This window comes from Ovis aries, chromosome 3, assembly GCF_016772045.2.
Source record: "Ovis aries strain OAR_USU_Benz2616 breed Rambouillet chromosome 3, ARS-UI_Ramb_v3.0, whole genome shotgun sequence".
NCBI classification, from domain to species: Eukaryota; Metazoa; Chordata; class Mammalia; order Artiodactyla; family Bovidae; genus Ovis; species Ovis aries.
The window spans coordinates 116343014-116357241 of record NC_056056.1 but is presented as its reverse complement, the minus strand read 5'-3'; the positions used below and the strand labels follow the sequence as shown (position 1 = coordinate 116357241).

Genomic DNA, 14228 nt, shown 5'->3' with positions numbered 1-14228 from the left:
TGCACTTTCAAGAATCCCAAATTTCAAAAAGAATGGATTTGGGATTCATGAGCCCAAAACAGAGGAGACCATCCTGAAATGCTTCTGCTCTAAGGGAATGAAGCCAAGATGATGACTGAGACTACATCTTCCTTTTCATTCAGTTGGGTCTCAGAGTCCAGTTTATTTTGATTCAAAAGAAATATACCCTTCAAGTACAGCCAGTTCTTAGACTCACACATACTAGAGAGAACTAACGTACATACGGTTTTTAAAAGGCTTGCTTGTCTGCCTCTCAAATACACCAGCAGGCTATAATACTATTTTTAATATTTTACTTATTTAAATGATTTTTTTTTGGCTATGCGGCATATGGAATCTTAGTTACTTGACCAGAGATTGAACCGGCGGCACACTCTGAATTGAAAGTGGAATTTTAACCACTGGACAGCCAGGAAGGTCCCTCAGTATTGTAAAATATTTCCAATTGCCTTAACTATAAAGTAAAAGTTTGGACCCAAATACAACCCCTTTCCAATTCAGTGTGGCTATGAACTAACCTGATACTCTGGGCACGTGTTGCCACCAGAGGGCACTTGTTCATGGAAGGAAATCAAACCCAAGAAAAGCTAACTTTTCTTTTAACAGGAGACTGTGTTGTTGTCTCTTAGATAATTTCTTTACAATTTTTTTAAAGAAATATTTCAGCTTAGTTTATGAGACCAATTATTTCATAAAATGAACTTAAATAATAAACCTTTAACCAGTATATGATATTCCTGCTGCTGCTGCTGCTAAGTCACTTCAGTCGTGTCTGACTCTATATGATATACCTATCCTACTCTAAACTTTGTCAAGCACATAAGAAAAAGCTACTAAATTACTGAAAATATCAGGGACAGTTGGCTATCCTCAAATTAAATAAACACCACTTTTTTATGCAACTCAATTATTTTGTAATTGCTTTATGCAAGTCAAACCACAGCTATTCTTTTAAAAATATCTTCCAAAACCCAGGAACTTGTTCCTTTAAAATGTCTTCATGATTGCACGCAGCAGGGTTCCCTTCACTCTGTCATACAACTGGTAATTTAGTCGACTTCTGACAGATAAACACGCCTCAGATGCAGAACAGTTCTTATAATAGGCATATTATGTAATAGGAATAACGCTACTTACATATGGGCTCTGTGGTATGCTAGTTGGCATCTTTTCTTATGAAAGTTCTCATTTCCACTAGATGTTTTTATTTTCAACACTTGCTATGTGCCAGAAACTGAAATCTTCCAGAACCAGCGTGGTGGTTCTGCTGGGGACTTGGAGGAGGTGTGCAACATGATGCTGACATGCCAACCTAGTACCTGAGTCTCCTCTCAGGACAGCAAGGACCAGGAGGAGCCCTAGTGAGGTGCCTCAGCCAGGAAAGGGGAGCAGTAGAAAGGAAACAGTGAAGAAGACAGAGATGAGGACTGGCTTGGCAGGGGTGAAGTTTCATCCTGAGTCTCTGCTCCACTCTCTAATCATACCAAAACAGACACCCCAGGGTATCTATAGACCAAACAGTGGAAGCACTGAAGATCTGGGTTCAACCACCCTGGAGACTGCGCATGCCACAGAAAACAACTAGCCTAATGCCACTTCAAATACAGCTCCATTTCCTTCCAAGTTCCAGGGCTGCTCTTGTCCGCCTCTCTTTCTCCCTTCCTCCTCCCCAGCATGCCTTCCTCCCTATGAAGGCCCTGCTATTTCCCCACCTCCTGATGGCTCCCAGAGGAGACAGGAAATAGGTTTGTGAATGTGAAGGGTCCAAGTGAGTGGTGAAGGCTTCTTTTCAGAAAGAACTGGTTGTTTTCAAATGAGTCAGCACTTAGCGTCAGGTGGCTAAAGTATTGGAGTTTCAATGTATTGGAGTCTCAGCTTCTGATGCTGAGAAAGATTGAAGGCGGGAGGAGAAGGGGACGACAGAGGATGAGACGGTTGGATGGCATCACCAACTCAATGGACGTGAGTTTGAGTGAACTCCAGGAGTTGGTGATGGGCAGGGAGGCCTGGCGTGCTGCAGCCCATGGGGTTGCAAAGAGTTGGACATGACTGAGCGACAGAACTGAACTGAACTGATCGTTTCCTTCCCTCTGTTTCCGTAGCACATGTTGTCTGACAGGATGTCGTTGTTCAAACTCTGGCTCAGCTGCCTGAAGGCTGTGTGGTCTGAGGCAAGCTGCTTAACTTCCATGTGGCCTTGGTTTGTTTTCTCTTCTGACAACAGGAACAATGAGATTACCCATTTTATAGCACTTAGCACCGTGAGCATCATGTTGTATTTAAATATTTCAGTGTGCTGTGTTTGTGGCATTTATTCCTCTGGTCCTCTTTCCCCTATACTGTCAATTCTCTGCTAGTGTTCCTGTCTTCTTCCTAAAGACTTTGAGCTCTTGAAATAGGGACTGCATCTCACTTATTCATATGCCAGAACCTTCTGTATTTGTTGTAGAGCAGTAGCTCATAAATAACTAATGGAATATGATTCATTTAAAAATATTCCCTCCTACTACTAATTGCATTTCTCTGTTCTCCTTTACAATAAAACTGCTTTAAAAAAAAAAAAAAAACAGCTGTTACACCGTCAATCTCCATTTCGCCTCTTCCTATTCTCCAGATTACCAAATTCAAAGACTAATTTTCAGTCTCAAATTTAAAATCCTCGAAACCAAATTCCTGACTTTTCCTCTAAACTTCTCCTCCTAATACCTTCCTTATCTCAGTAACTGGCAACTCAGTCCTTCCATTAAATTGAATCATTTGAGTTTGTTGACATTTGACCAGATTTGACCACAAAAATGGCAATTTCATATGATTCTGAAATCAATGAAATGCCGAGGCCTGACCTGGAGTCCTTACCTCCTCTTTCACGTGCATGCGTGCGTGCTCAGCCACTTCAGTCGTGTCCGACTCTTCGCGAACCTATATACTGTAGCCCACCAGGCTCCTCTGTCCATGGGATTCTCCAGGCAAGAATACTGGAGTGCATTTCCATGCCCTTCTCCAGGGGATCTTCCGAACCCAGGGATTGAACCCGCGTCTCCGGCACCGCAGGTGGATCCTTAACCACTGAGCCCCTGAGGAAGCCTCCTTCTCTCATAACTAATGTTAAATCTGTCAGCATCCCTATGGCCTTAAATTCAACATGCAGGCAGAATCTGTTCTCTGCCCCCACAACCTCCAGGGCCACCAACCTAGTGAAAGTCCCTTCACGTCCTGTCTGTATCACTGCCCGGTTCTGCCCTTGTTCTTCCCCTCCCCAAAAGCCAGTGCAGTGGCCAGTGTAAACTTGTGAAAGGACCGAGTCCACTCCTCTGTCCCGAAATACACCAGGACATTGCTCACAGAAAATGACGAAGTCCTCACGACAGGCTACAAGGCCCTATGGGATTTGCCAGCCTCTTTTTCTGGTTTCCTCTCTAAGTTTTGTTCACTTTCCCCCAATTAACTAGCCTCCGTGCTCATCCTCAAACACGCCAGACATATTCCCACCCTGGACCTTTATCCTTTTCTCAGGTTGAAACGCTTTTTCCCCAGACATCCACATGGCTAGTTCCCTCACTTCCTTCCCATCTCTTACTATAGACTGCCTTGTCAGCCTGTTCTTCCCTGACCACCCTATATTAATGAGCAAACGCACATACCTGTTTTATGCTCCCTTCTCCCTTCCTTTATTTTTGTCCATTATAAATCCATCTAAACAATAGATCCCATTATATATTTACATTTTAATTTTTTATTCTTTGCCTCAGTGCAGCAAAATGTTTTAGCTAAAGAAAGGTAAATACTTTGTTCAGTACTCTATCCCAGCAGCTACAAGAATTGGGCATAGAGCAGACTCCCAATAACTACTGCTTGAATAAAATTAAACACATTCATGAATGAGTAACTAGAATAAATTCTTCTTGAGAATTTTTTTAATCTAAAAATATAATCACTGGGAACAGAATCTGCTAATGCTAGAATCTATTCATTACTGGTTAAACATGACTCACGGTGGAAGAAATTTACACGCGAGAGCTTCAGGGTCACTGCACGTTTTAAAACAGGGAGTGGCACAAGGTTCGTATCTCCATTCGCACATCCTCCTGTAGGGCACTGCTGCCTGGATTTCTGGGGAAAAAATGAAGTTCAGAGTGTGTGTGTGTTTAATGGGCAGCTTGGAATCTAGTGATTTATAATAGTAAACCCATTAAGATCTGAACCTTTTTTGATTGAAAAGACAGGGCAGCAGAGATGGGGAGAGGGAGGAAACAGTGTAACTGCTTGGTGATCAAGGCATTTCATGCTCGGGCTGAACATCAAAATGTTAGTTCTTCTTCCAAATATTTGAAAAAGCAAGAGGTAGGAGGAGACTAAGGACAATTCTAAATCATCTTCCTTTATTTATGTTTTGCTAGTGTTCAGTGATCTATGTATCATGATAATAGCACGCACTTGTTTAGAATTTAAGTTTTTGCAAAATAGCTTTTTGTCCATTATTCTATTTTACCCTTAACTGCCCTGTTGAGTGAATATTATAAATGAGGGAACTGAGGCTAACAGGAGCCAAGTGACATGCCAAATTCAATTAGGAAAATGGCAAGACCAAAGACATATAGCCTGACATGAAGCTTAAGGAAAACACTCCATCTTTGTTCTTCTCACAGAATTTAACTCATTGCCTTGCAATGAGTAAGTGGTAAGTATTATCTGATGACATAAATGAATGAATTGATTTTAATAATACATGCTCGTAGTTACAAAAACTTCCCTAATGGAAGCTTTTTCTCCTGCAAACTCAGCTAATACTTTCCCCTTCCCCTGTCACAGAGCAGCCCTTCTGCAGCAGTCCAAGATTATCTCTGAAGAAGAGAGCTCTGTAAGGCAGGAAGTTCAGGAAATAGGTTATGTTACTTGGACTTCAGATATGGAATTTAATTCCAAGGTATGAGAAGGAAAATGAGGCTTTCTGGAAGGCACTTAAGCATCTCAATATTAAAATAATAGTTAAACCTGGGTTAATAGAATCATGGGTCATAAAAAAAGACTGGTTCCAAGACTAGAATAAACCCAGAGTGTCTCCTAAGTTCGGGAAGCTCACAAAGATGAGTTTCTGAGATTCGGATGATGCCATTGACTGCAGTTGTCCAAAGCTCAGGTAGGGCCACTGGGTCTGGTTATGATGGAGTGGATTTGTGTAATGGAGGGGAAATAGAGGCTCGCAAAATTCAACTTTTAACTAAACTCAAGTAAAATTATCACACTTACTCTACAGAATATTGTATACACATGTCAGTGACTCTTTCTCATGAGACCAGGAACTCCATTCAATAGGCAAAAATTTGAAGCTCAGTTTGAACTTTCTAACATCCAAACAGATTTATAGAAATTTAACCACAAAAAAAAAAAAAAAAAGCAAATGCTTAGCTTTCTTAGAAATGACTTAGAAAAGTTGGTTAGAATGAAAAATTGGGGAGACCCAAGGCAAATATTGAGCTCTTAGGTTTTGAAAATAAAGCATGACTTTTAAACACTGGATGAGGCAGTGAGGATTCCTCTCTGAAATTTAGAAAATTCAATAGCTATAGAACTGCAAGGATCTGTAGAAATAAGACAGGGATTCTGCTGAACCAGAAAAATCTAGAGGTCAGTACAATTGGACTCCAAAGTATTCAAAGAACACATTCAAAGCATTCAAAGTATTTGAAGTATTCAAAGAGATAAACACATCGTCTTTGTCATAAAGAATCAGACTAAGTGAGAAGTTGCCTTCTAAGAAAGAAAAAGTAGATAACAAAACTCTACAAGAAGACATAGGTAAGCTCTATTTCCAAAGCCCAGACATCACTGAAAGTAAAAATTGAGGCAATCCTAAAAAATAATGTCATTTAAGGCTATTCTAAACAATTTACTACATTAACTTATGTAGCAAAATAACCCTATAAAGTAGGTATTATTTTTTCCATGAGACAGATGTGTAAACTTAAGGATAGGGAGGTTAAGAAACACACTAAGGTCATACAACTAATTATACACGTTAAAATATTTTATAAGTTAAAAATCTAATATATTTTCTGTCACTCCTTAGGTTAGCTACATAATATATGGACATCTCAGGACACATACCTTCCACACTGAAGCTACTTAAGTGTTTAAATTCTTCAGAATCATCATATTTTGATGCTTTGGCACTAGAATCTGTCAATATGATGAAAAAGCCTTTCTTGCTGTATAACTCAAAAGCACTGTAACCAGGAATCCAGAGGTCTTGATGGTAAAAAAACGTAGCTTTCCGATGAAAGGCTGCATTCGCTTCCCACAGTTTCAAACTAAGAGTGTTGTCATCGTGGACACAGAGAAAGTAGTTGGGCCTTTCGGCAGATTCCAAGGAAACAAGTGCCGATGCTGGAAAACAGAGCAGTCTGTTTGACAACTCCCTGGGTTCTCTGGAGAAGGTGGATCATCAGCACTGGCATTGTAAAACTCATGTGTGCTGCTGCTAAGTCACTTCAGTCGTGTCCAACTCTGTGCAACCCCATAGACGGCAGCCCACCAGGCTCCCCCATCCCTGGGATTCTCCAGGCAAGAACACTGGCATGGGTTGCCATTTCCTTCTCCAATGCATGAAAGTGAAAAGTGAAAGTGAAGTCACTTAGTCGCGCCTGATTCTTAGCGACCCCATGGACTGCAGCCCACCAGGCTCCTCCGTCCATGGGATTTTCCAGGCAAGAGTACTGGAGTGGGGTGCCATTGAAGGCTGACAAAAACAGAACTGTACAACTGTCATGAATAGTTAATGCCATTCTCAAAGATTTTAGGAATGAGTTGCAGATCTCTAAAGGAAAAAAATTATATTTTTATGCAATGCATAAGAGTGACAGCTCCAAAAATATCAGTCTTTCATAAGTTCTATTTTTTAAAATAATTGATCATGTTCATGGAGGAAGAAAAAAAAAAAGGTCAACCTAGGACCCCAGAATGTACAACTCCATACAAATAGTTGAATAATTAATTGGACATACATTTGCACTTGCAAGCTTTAACATTTTCAAATGTATAAAATATACAAATGGCTAAACTGGATGATAGAAAAGAAAAAGAAATAGTGAAACAGATCAATTTAGACATGTCACTGCATTTCAATATCACTGAACTCTTAATGAGCAAATGTTCTTTCAAGTGATTTTACTGCATTAAGAAATGACTATTTGCTCAACCTTATTGTCTTATTTCCCTAGAGATGATAAGAAAGCTAATGAACAACTACAAAGCATTTGAGCAGTGTCATGCTTTTTTGTTATGTGCTTTAAAAGTTTCCCCTGTATTTGTAAAACCCATGGTATAAGTCTCTTAATTGAGCTCTTAGATTTAATTTCTTAGGCATTAATTTCTTTAGGTCTTGCTTAATTTGACCTAAAGGATTTTTCTATTAAAACATTAATTATTTTAAATTATATAATAAAGAGCTCTCTCAAGTCCAATAAATGATTCAAAAAGCATTCATTGTGTCCTAAAATATACAAACCCTTCTATTGAGCACTGGAGTATGAAAAGGAGAATTTAAAAATTATAAAAGAAAAAATATATAACTAACACATAAATGAAAACGTAGACTGTGGTAGGTGTTTTCATAGATTAAAAGAACTAAAGGAGCTCTTTTTACAAGAATAGAGCAAATTATTTTAGCTGGAAAATCAGGAGAGTTCTCTAAACTAGTATCAGTTAGGTCAGATTCATTCATTCACTAAATATTTCCTATGTTTATAGAACACACCATGCATAGTTCTAAGCAGGGTTAGAATAGTAACAATGCACCCTGAACATCAGGCATCAGAAAGAGACACAAATCATCAGTTAGAATAGATGCCAAGTGGATACAACCGGTATAAATCTACAGGGGCAAGCTAGTAAATGTGGACCCAGGTACCAAGACAGACCAGGCCACATAAGCATAACAGTCTGTCTCAATGACTGTCTAGACTTTGATTTATGCTCTTAATTTAACTTCCTTGATATTAAATTATAACTTTTTTCTTTAATCTGGCATTAAAATCTTTCACATGTTAATTATCAGCAGACTATTTTAAAAATAGTCAAAAGTTTCAAATTAAATTCTGTGACCAAGAGAATGAAAACTGAAGCTGTGCTTTTCCAAGGACCAAAAACCCAACCAAACAATTACAATTCTAATTGTATCTATATATATGCCAATAGATAAACAAAGAAATGATTTTATACACAAAAGAGAGAGCTGGTTCGTATGCCAGTGTCTTATTTTATTTCAAATCGTTTAGAGCACCTAGAAAGATGTCATAAACATATTAAACTCCCCAATTAATATTTACTGCACGGATAAATGAAAAGAGTCAATGGTAAACTACATCCTTATTTTCAGTTGCAAATTCTACTTACATGATGCCTTGTCTTTGAAAAGGCCTGGAGTGATCATAAAATTAAAAAATAAACTGCCATGAATACTACTTTTTGGCAGAGAGAAAATGCTTCCACTGGTTATATTGGCTCCCAGAATGAGGCCAGTCTGCCCATAACTTGCCAGCATATATGGTCCTTCTCCAAGCCCTAGTCAAATGCAAATAAGAGAATTATAAATTTGCATAGGATCTTTACATTTCAAGCTGTCATTTCAATGGAACAAATTTTAATAACAAAAGGACTCCAAACTCATTGAGCATTTAAACACTTATCATTAACAAAATAACTGAACTCTTTTCAAAACGGCCATATGGGGCTTCCCTGGTTGCTAAGTGGTAAAGAGTCTGTCTGCCATCGCAGTAGACTCCAGTTCCACCCCTAGTCCGGGAAGGTCCCACGTGACCCAGAGCGATTAAGTCCATGTGCCGCAACGATCGAACCTGTGCTCTGAAGCCCTGGCGCCACAATTCCTGAGTTCACACAGCACAACTGCTGAAGCCGGTGACCCCTAGAGCCGGTGCCCCCATGACAAGAAGCCCGCATATTGCCACTCGAGAGGCACTCCCGCTCCACCAGAGAATAGCCAGCACAGCAGCCAAGACCCAGCAGAGCCAAAACTAAATGAGTGAATGAGATTATTAAAAAGGACACATTATATTGATCTGGAATATATACATATGTATTTAGAATGTGTAATTTATTTCTTCTGATGTGGACCCTTTTTTTAAAGTGTTTATTGAATTTGTTACAGTATTGCTTCTCTTGCTTTTATGTTTTGGTTTTTTGGCCCTGAGGCATGTGGGATCTCAGCTTCCTGACCAGGGATTGAACCCACACCCCTTGCCTTGAAAGGCAAAGTCTTAACCACTAGATCACCAGGGAAGTCCCTAGAATATGTAATTTAGAATATATATGTACATGAATGTGTGTGTATATGTATACATACACGAATACTCAGCAGTGATGAATGAAAGGTTGACTTAAGACTTCTAGACCTCAAATTTTCTCACCTCTATGAAGATGTTTGTCTAGGTCACCTTTCACTTTGATATTTTAATATTCTACTGTCCATAAACTTAAATTTAGTTCTATCAATGGAAGGAATTTTGTTAGTCTTCCAAAAATCATTTCTCCTTAGTAGGTTCATTGCATTAAAGCAGAATTCACAGATATGATACATAATATTTTACTGTTTGGGAATTATTGAATTTCGTCAGTGAGATGTCTATAGAGAAGAAAATAAGATGATGCTGAACAGAGAAGTCAAGTGTCATTTTACTTATGTTATCATTTCTATGCACTTATATCATTTCACATAAAGTAGAAAATACTGTAGCAAAAAAAAAAAAAAAAAAACTAGTTAGTATGGAACTAAACCTGAAAGTCAAAGTAATATTTCTAAGAACTTCATCTTACAAAGAAAAGTATATAATTTATTTTAAAAGCTCACTGCTATTCAAAATAAACTTATGCATTGTATCATGACAATAAGATCAGTTTACCTTCAACCCAACCTTTATGACGTTTAATGTTTTAAAATAAGTGAGGTACTATAAAATTTTGATGTTTCTTCTGAATTATCAAAATTAAATTACATAATTATTAGCTGGGTACTTTTTACAGTTATATTTAGATATTTATGTTGTAGGTTATATAAAATTCTAATACAGGTGTGGTAGGTGATTTCATAAAAGATCAATCTGGTTGCCCTGAGTGAATTTCATTTTTCCTCTTCAGTTTTTATCTCAAGGACAGTTTTCCTTTCCCAGCCTATTCTTAAGATGGAGGGGAAAAAAATTAAATCAACCACCTGTGTTTTTCCCCTTTCAGGACCAAGACTAGGCATAAGAGAAGGGGAGAAGGTAATTGAATTAGAGGGTTTAAAAGTCTCCCAAACAGGAAGGAGAGCAAGACCCAAAATTTCCATCACAAGAGCCAGGATAAGAGGTTCTACAACAAGTTATTCTTAAGCACTGTCCCATCCACTGACTCATCAACAAGACACTTCAACTTTGAGGAGCTGGAGACACTTCTAAGCCATGACAGAAGAGCTTTAGTAGGGACCCAGACACAGTTGGGCTTAGATGGTAAAAAATCCACCTACAGTGTGGGAGATCTGGGTTCAGTCCCTGGGTTGTGAAGATCCCTTGAAGAAAGAAACAGCTACCCACTTCAGTATGCTTGCCTGGAGAATTCAATGGACAGAGGAGCTTGACAGGCTACAGTCCATGGGGTCGCAACAGTCAGACACTACTGAGCGACTTTCACTTTCAAACACCTTGAGTACACATGGATTTGAAAATCTTTGCTCCCACACCAAGATGGAACTGATCAGATGCCGTGAAGTCTTTATGAGCTGTTACAAACGTATACCCTGCACAGTTTCTCTGGGAGCTAATATCTATAACACCCAAAGAGAACTACATCATCATCTCCAACACCTACAAGTTCATTTTCTAGGAAAGACAGAAGTAACCCAGACAATATACATAAACTTTTATAAATACATAGATTTGTGTGACTATGTAAATAATGTACAAATGGGTACATAAATGTATAAATTATGAAATACAATTCAAAATGAAGAAGACATATACAAATACAGCTTGTGAGCTCCAAGCACCCTCAGGCACAGATGCCCAAGAGGAGAATAGGAGAAAGGAGACAGACCATTAACAAAATGTTCTCTCCCCTACAAGACAAGCGCCTTCCTACAGCAACGTGAAGAGACAATTGTCATCTGAGAAATCCATTTGTATAAAAATTGAAAGCTTCTGAATTGACTCCCAGTTGATGGATATCTTGCATGTGAATTGTTTTCCAGCATTTTCACTAGCAATTGAGGGCAAAAGTCATTGATTTTATCATTAATCTTCTGGAAGGAGAATTATAATTTCTGTATACTAAAAGCAGTCATTTCCTGTATTGATTATTTACACAGTATTAAGTATATTTGAACCCCCTCCAGTGTTCTTGCCTGGAGAATCCCAGGGATGGGGGAGCCTGGTGGGCTGCCGTCTATGGGGTCACACAGAGACAGACACGACTGAAGCGACTTAGCAGCAGCAGCAGCAACAAGTATATCCGATCTAACAAAATCACTCTGAACTTAAAAATTTATGTAACAATTTTTAGCAAAATATTGAAGTCTTCTACTCCTTATAGCAACAGAACCTTTATATTTTTAGCAAATTCCATAAAAATGAACATGAAAATATTATAGAAAGTCATTGTATGAAGGGTTATAAACTCATCTCAGCAGTGACCTCCAAAGTTTCCTACTTTTAAAAACATTTCCTCCTACAGAATCACAGTCTTTAATCTCTGCATTTGCTTTGAATAATTTAAGTATTTTAATAACATAGTGTCCAGAGAAAACACCAGCTACGACTGGGCAAAGACTAGGTAATTTTACAATAGTTGTGAAATTGAGATGAAACAAATTAAGGATAACCATTTTAAATGATTTATTTTTATTAGTATCAACAATCTCCCACAACTCTTCATTCCCCTTCCATTATCGACCTTAGGCATCGCACTATACTTTCACAATCTCTTCCTTTCCTTGGTAGTCTGACACTATCCCCTAATACTTTGATCACAGGAAACAGAATCTCTGTCACTCATGAAAGCAAAATGTCCCTTGCTGACCCTCTGAATACTATCAATACAGTGTTAACAAATGAAACTAGAAGAACTGGTTTGAAGAATCTTGTAACACATTAGAAGAAAGAAACGCAGCAGATTTATTGACAAAAAGCAGTACGTCTGAAGCAGCAAGAGGTAGAAATTCAATATTCATAGAAAATTCTGCTTCTGTTTCCAAGAGACTGCAGAAGGAACAGCACCAAGTGCAAAGGCACAGACGGAGAGCTTTCAAGGCAGGACCGTGTGAGGCAGGAATCCCTGAGTGAGGGAGTCACTGGCGCATCTTCTCATAGTACGGTCTGCGCCTTGTGTTAGAGCATATGATAATGGTGTGCTGTGGTCATCCCTAGACTAGGACGTGCTGACCATTACCAGACAGTGCAGCACAGAGATCAAGCTCATTGCTTCGGACTTAGATTGTTCATCAATCCATTTACCACATTTTCGCTATATGACTTGGACCGAGTTATTTCATTCATCTACGCTCAGTCTCTTCCTTTGTAAAGTGTTAATAATGATAATAATAATAATGTTATGCTTTTCAGGCATAGTTTCAAGCTTAAATTATATGATAAAGATGTCAGTAATGCAACAAAAACTATTGTTATTTTAGATATTTGTTGTTGTTCAGTCACTAAGTTGTGTCTGACTTTTTGTGACCCCATGGACTATAGCACAGCAGGCTCCTCTGACTAAAACATAGATTTTCTTTTTAATTTATCATCTCTATTTTACTAAAATTTTCTCTCTTTCTTTGTACGTTTATAGTTGACAGATTTCTCCCTGGCTCAGTAAGTGACCAAAAACACTTTGGATTGGTGGTTTGGGTTTTTTCTGTAATGGGTCAGCTCTCCAATAACTGTAAATCTAACCTATTCATCATGGGTTCTTGCCCAGTTACTAATAAAATGGACTCCTCCCTGGATCATCTTTTTTTCGCCTGAATTAGGTTTCAGTGGCCAGGCCTTCCTCATCAAATGGGTTTGAAAAAAAGCTGCATCGGTTCTGCTAATGTCTGGCATTTTCAAAGAGGATATAATTCTCCGCCTCTTACATCTGTGTCTTGGTTTCAGGCAGCACCTCCTCTTAGACTCACTGACTCAAAGGCCCTGATAATGTGAAAGATTGAAGGTGGGAGGAGAAGGGGACGACAGAGGATGAGATGGTTGGATGGCATCACCAATTCAATGGACATGAGTTTGAGTAGGCTCCAGGAGTGGCGTGCTGCAGTCCATGGAGTCACAAAGAGTCAGACACGGTTGAGTGACTGAACTGAACTGACTCCTCTTAGACTTCCAGTTGCAAATTTGAATGCTTGGGGGACTAGGATACTTTCATTATTACTAAATCAGTAAGTTCTCATTCTGATAATATACAAATAATTATTTTCTGTAAAATGGTGGCTAAATAAATTTCTATATTATCATTTCTTTCTTTAATTTCCACGTAGGAGACGTGGATTTGATTCCTGGGTTGGGAAGATCCTCCAGAGAAGGAAATATCAACCCACGCCAGCATTCTTGCCTCGGAAATTCCATGGACAGAGGAGCCTGGTGGCCTACAGTCTATGGGGTCACAAAAGAGTTAGACACAATTTAAGCAACTGAGCAAGAACAATACAATCCACAGTCGGTTGAATCTGAGAATGTAGAACTGCAAATATGAAGGTGACCAACTGCAGAGGGTTAGTGCCCTCAACCCCCGCCTTGTTCAAGGATTAACTGTATGCCAAATTATGAACCATTTATATTTTGTTCCCAGAAAAGTTGTTCAAAAACTGTGAATCCAAAGATACATTTAATAAAATAGTATCCTGATATTCTCACATACCTTCATTGTAGTATTCACAATCAAGTGCTAAAAGGGTAAAAGAAGAAATGTTAAACTCAATAAGAATCTGACCACTTATCTTGAATATGTGCAAAATATGATTTACCAATAACCAGGTGAAAGAACTCAGAATGACATCATTATCTGGGAATTTTCTCTGAGCTAAGAGGGTTCTTTAAGACTACTGTGTAATAGTTCATTAAATTTTCTAAGATTATTTTACAAGTAGGCAAATATATTAGCCAGTCTATAGTCCGCTGAAAGTGTTAAAATCATAAGCTGTTTATCAGATGATATACTATCTAAAGGAGTAAATG

General features: G+C 38.5%; 1 protein-coding gene across 1 annotated transcript in view; it reads right to left on the bottom strand.

The window, feature by feature from the left end:
- OTOGL (otogelin like) overlaps window positions 1-14228 on the bottom strand; it is a 172538-nt gene that overhangs the window by 56065 nt on the left and 102245 nt on the right. Inside the window, exons 30-33 of the mRNA XM_060412481.1 lie at window positions 13912-13938; window positions 8413-8580; window positions 6127-6405; window positions 4014-4131 (exon numbers count right to left, since the gene is read on the bottom strand). Of these exons, the coding sequence (XP_060268464.1) occupies window positions 4014-4131; window positions 6127-6405; window positions 8413-8580; window positions 13912-13938 (592 nt within the window). The remainder of the gene's footprint in view (window positions 1-4013; window positions 4132-6126; window positions 6406-8412; window positions 8581-13911; window positions 13939-14228) is intronic.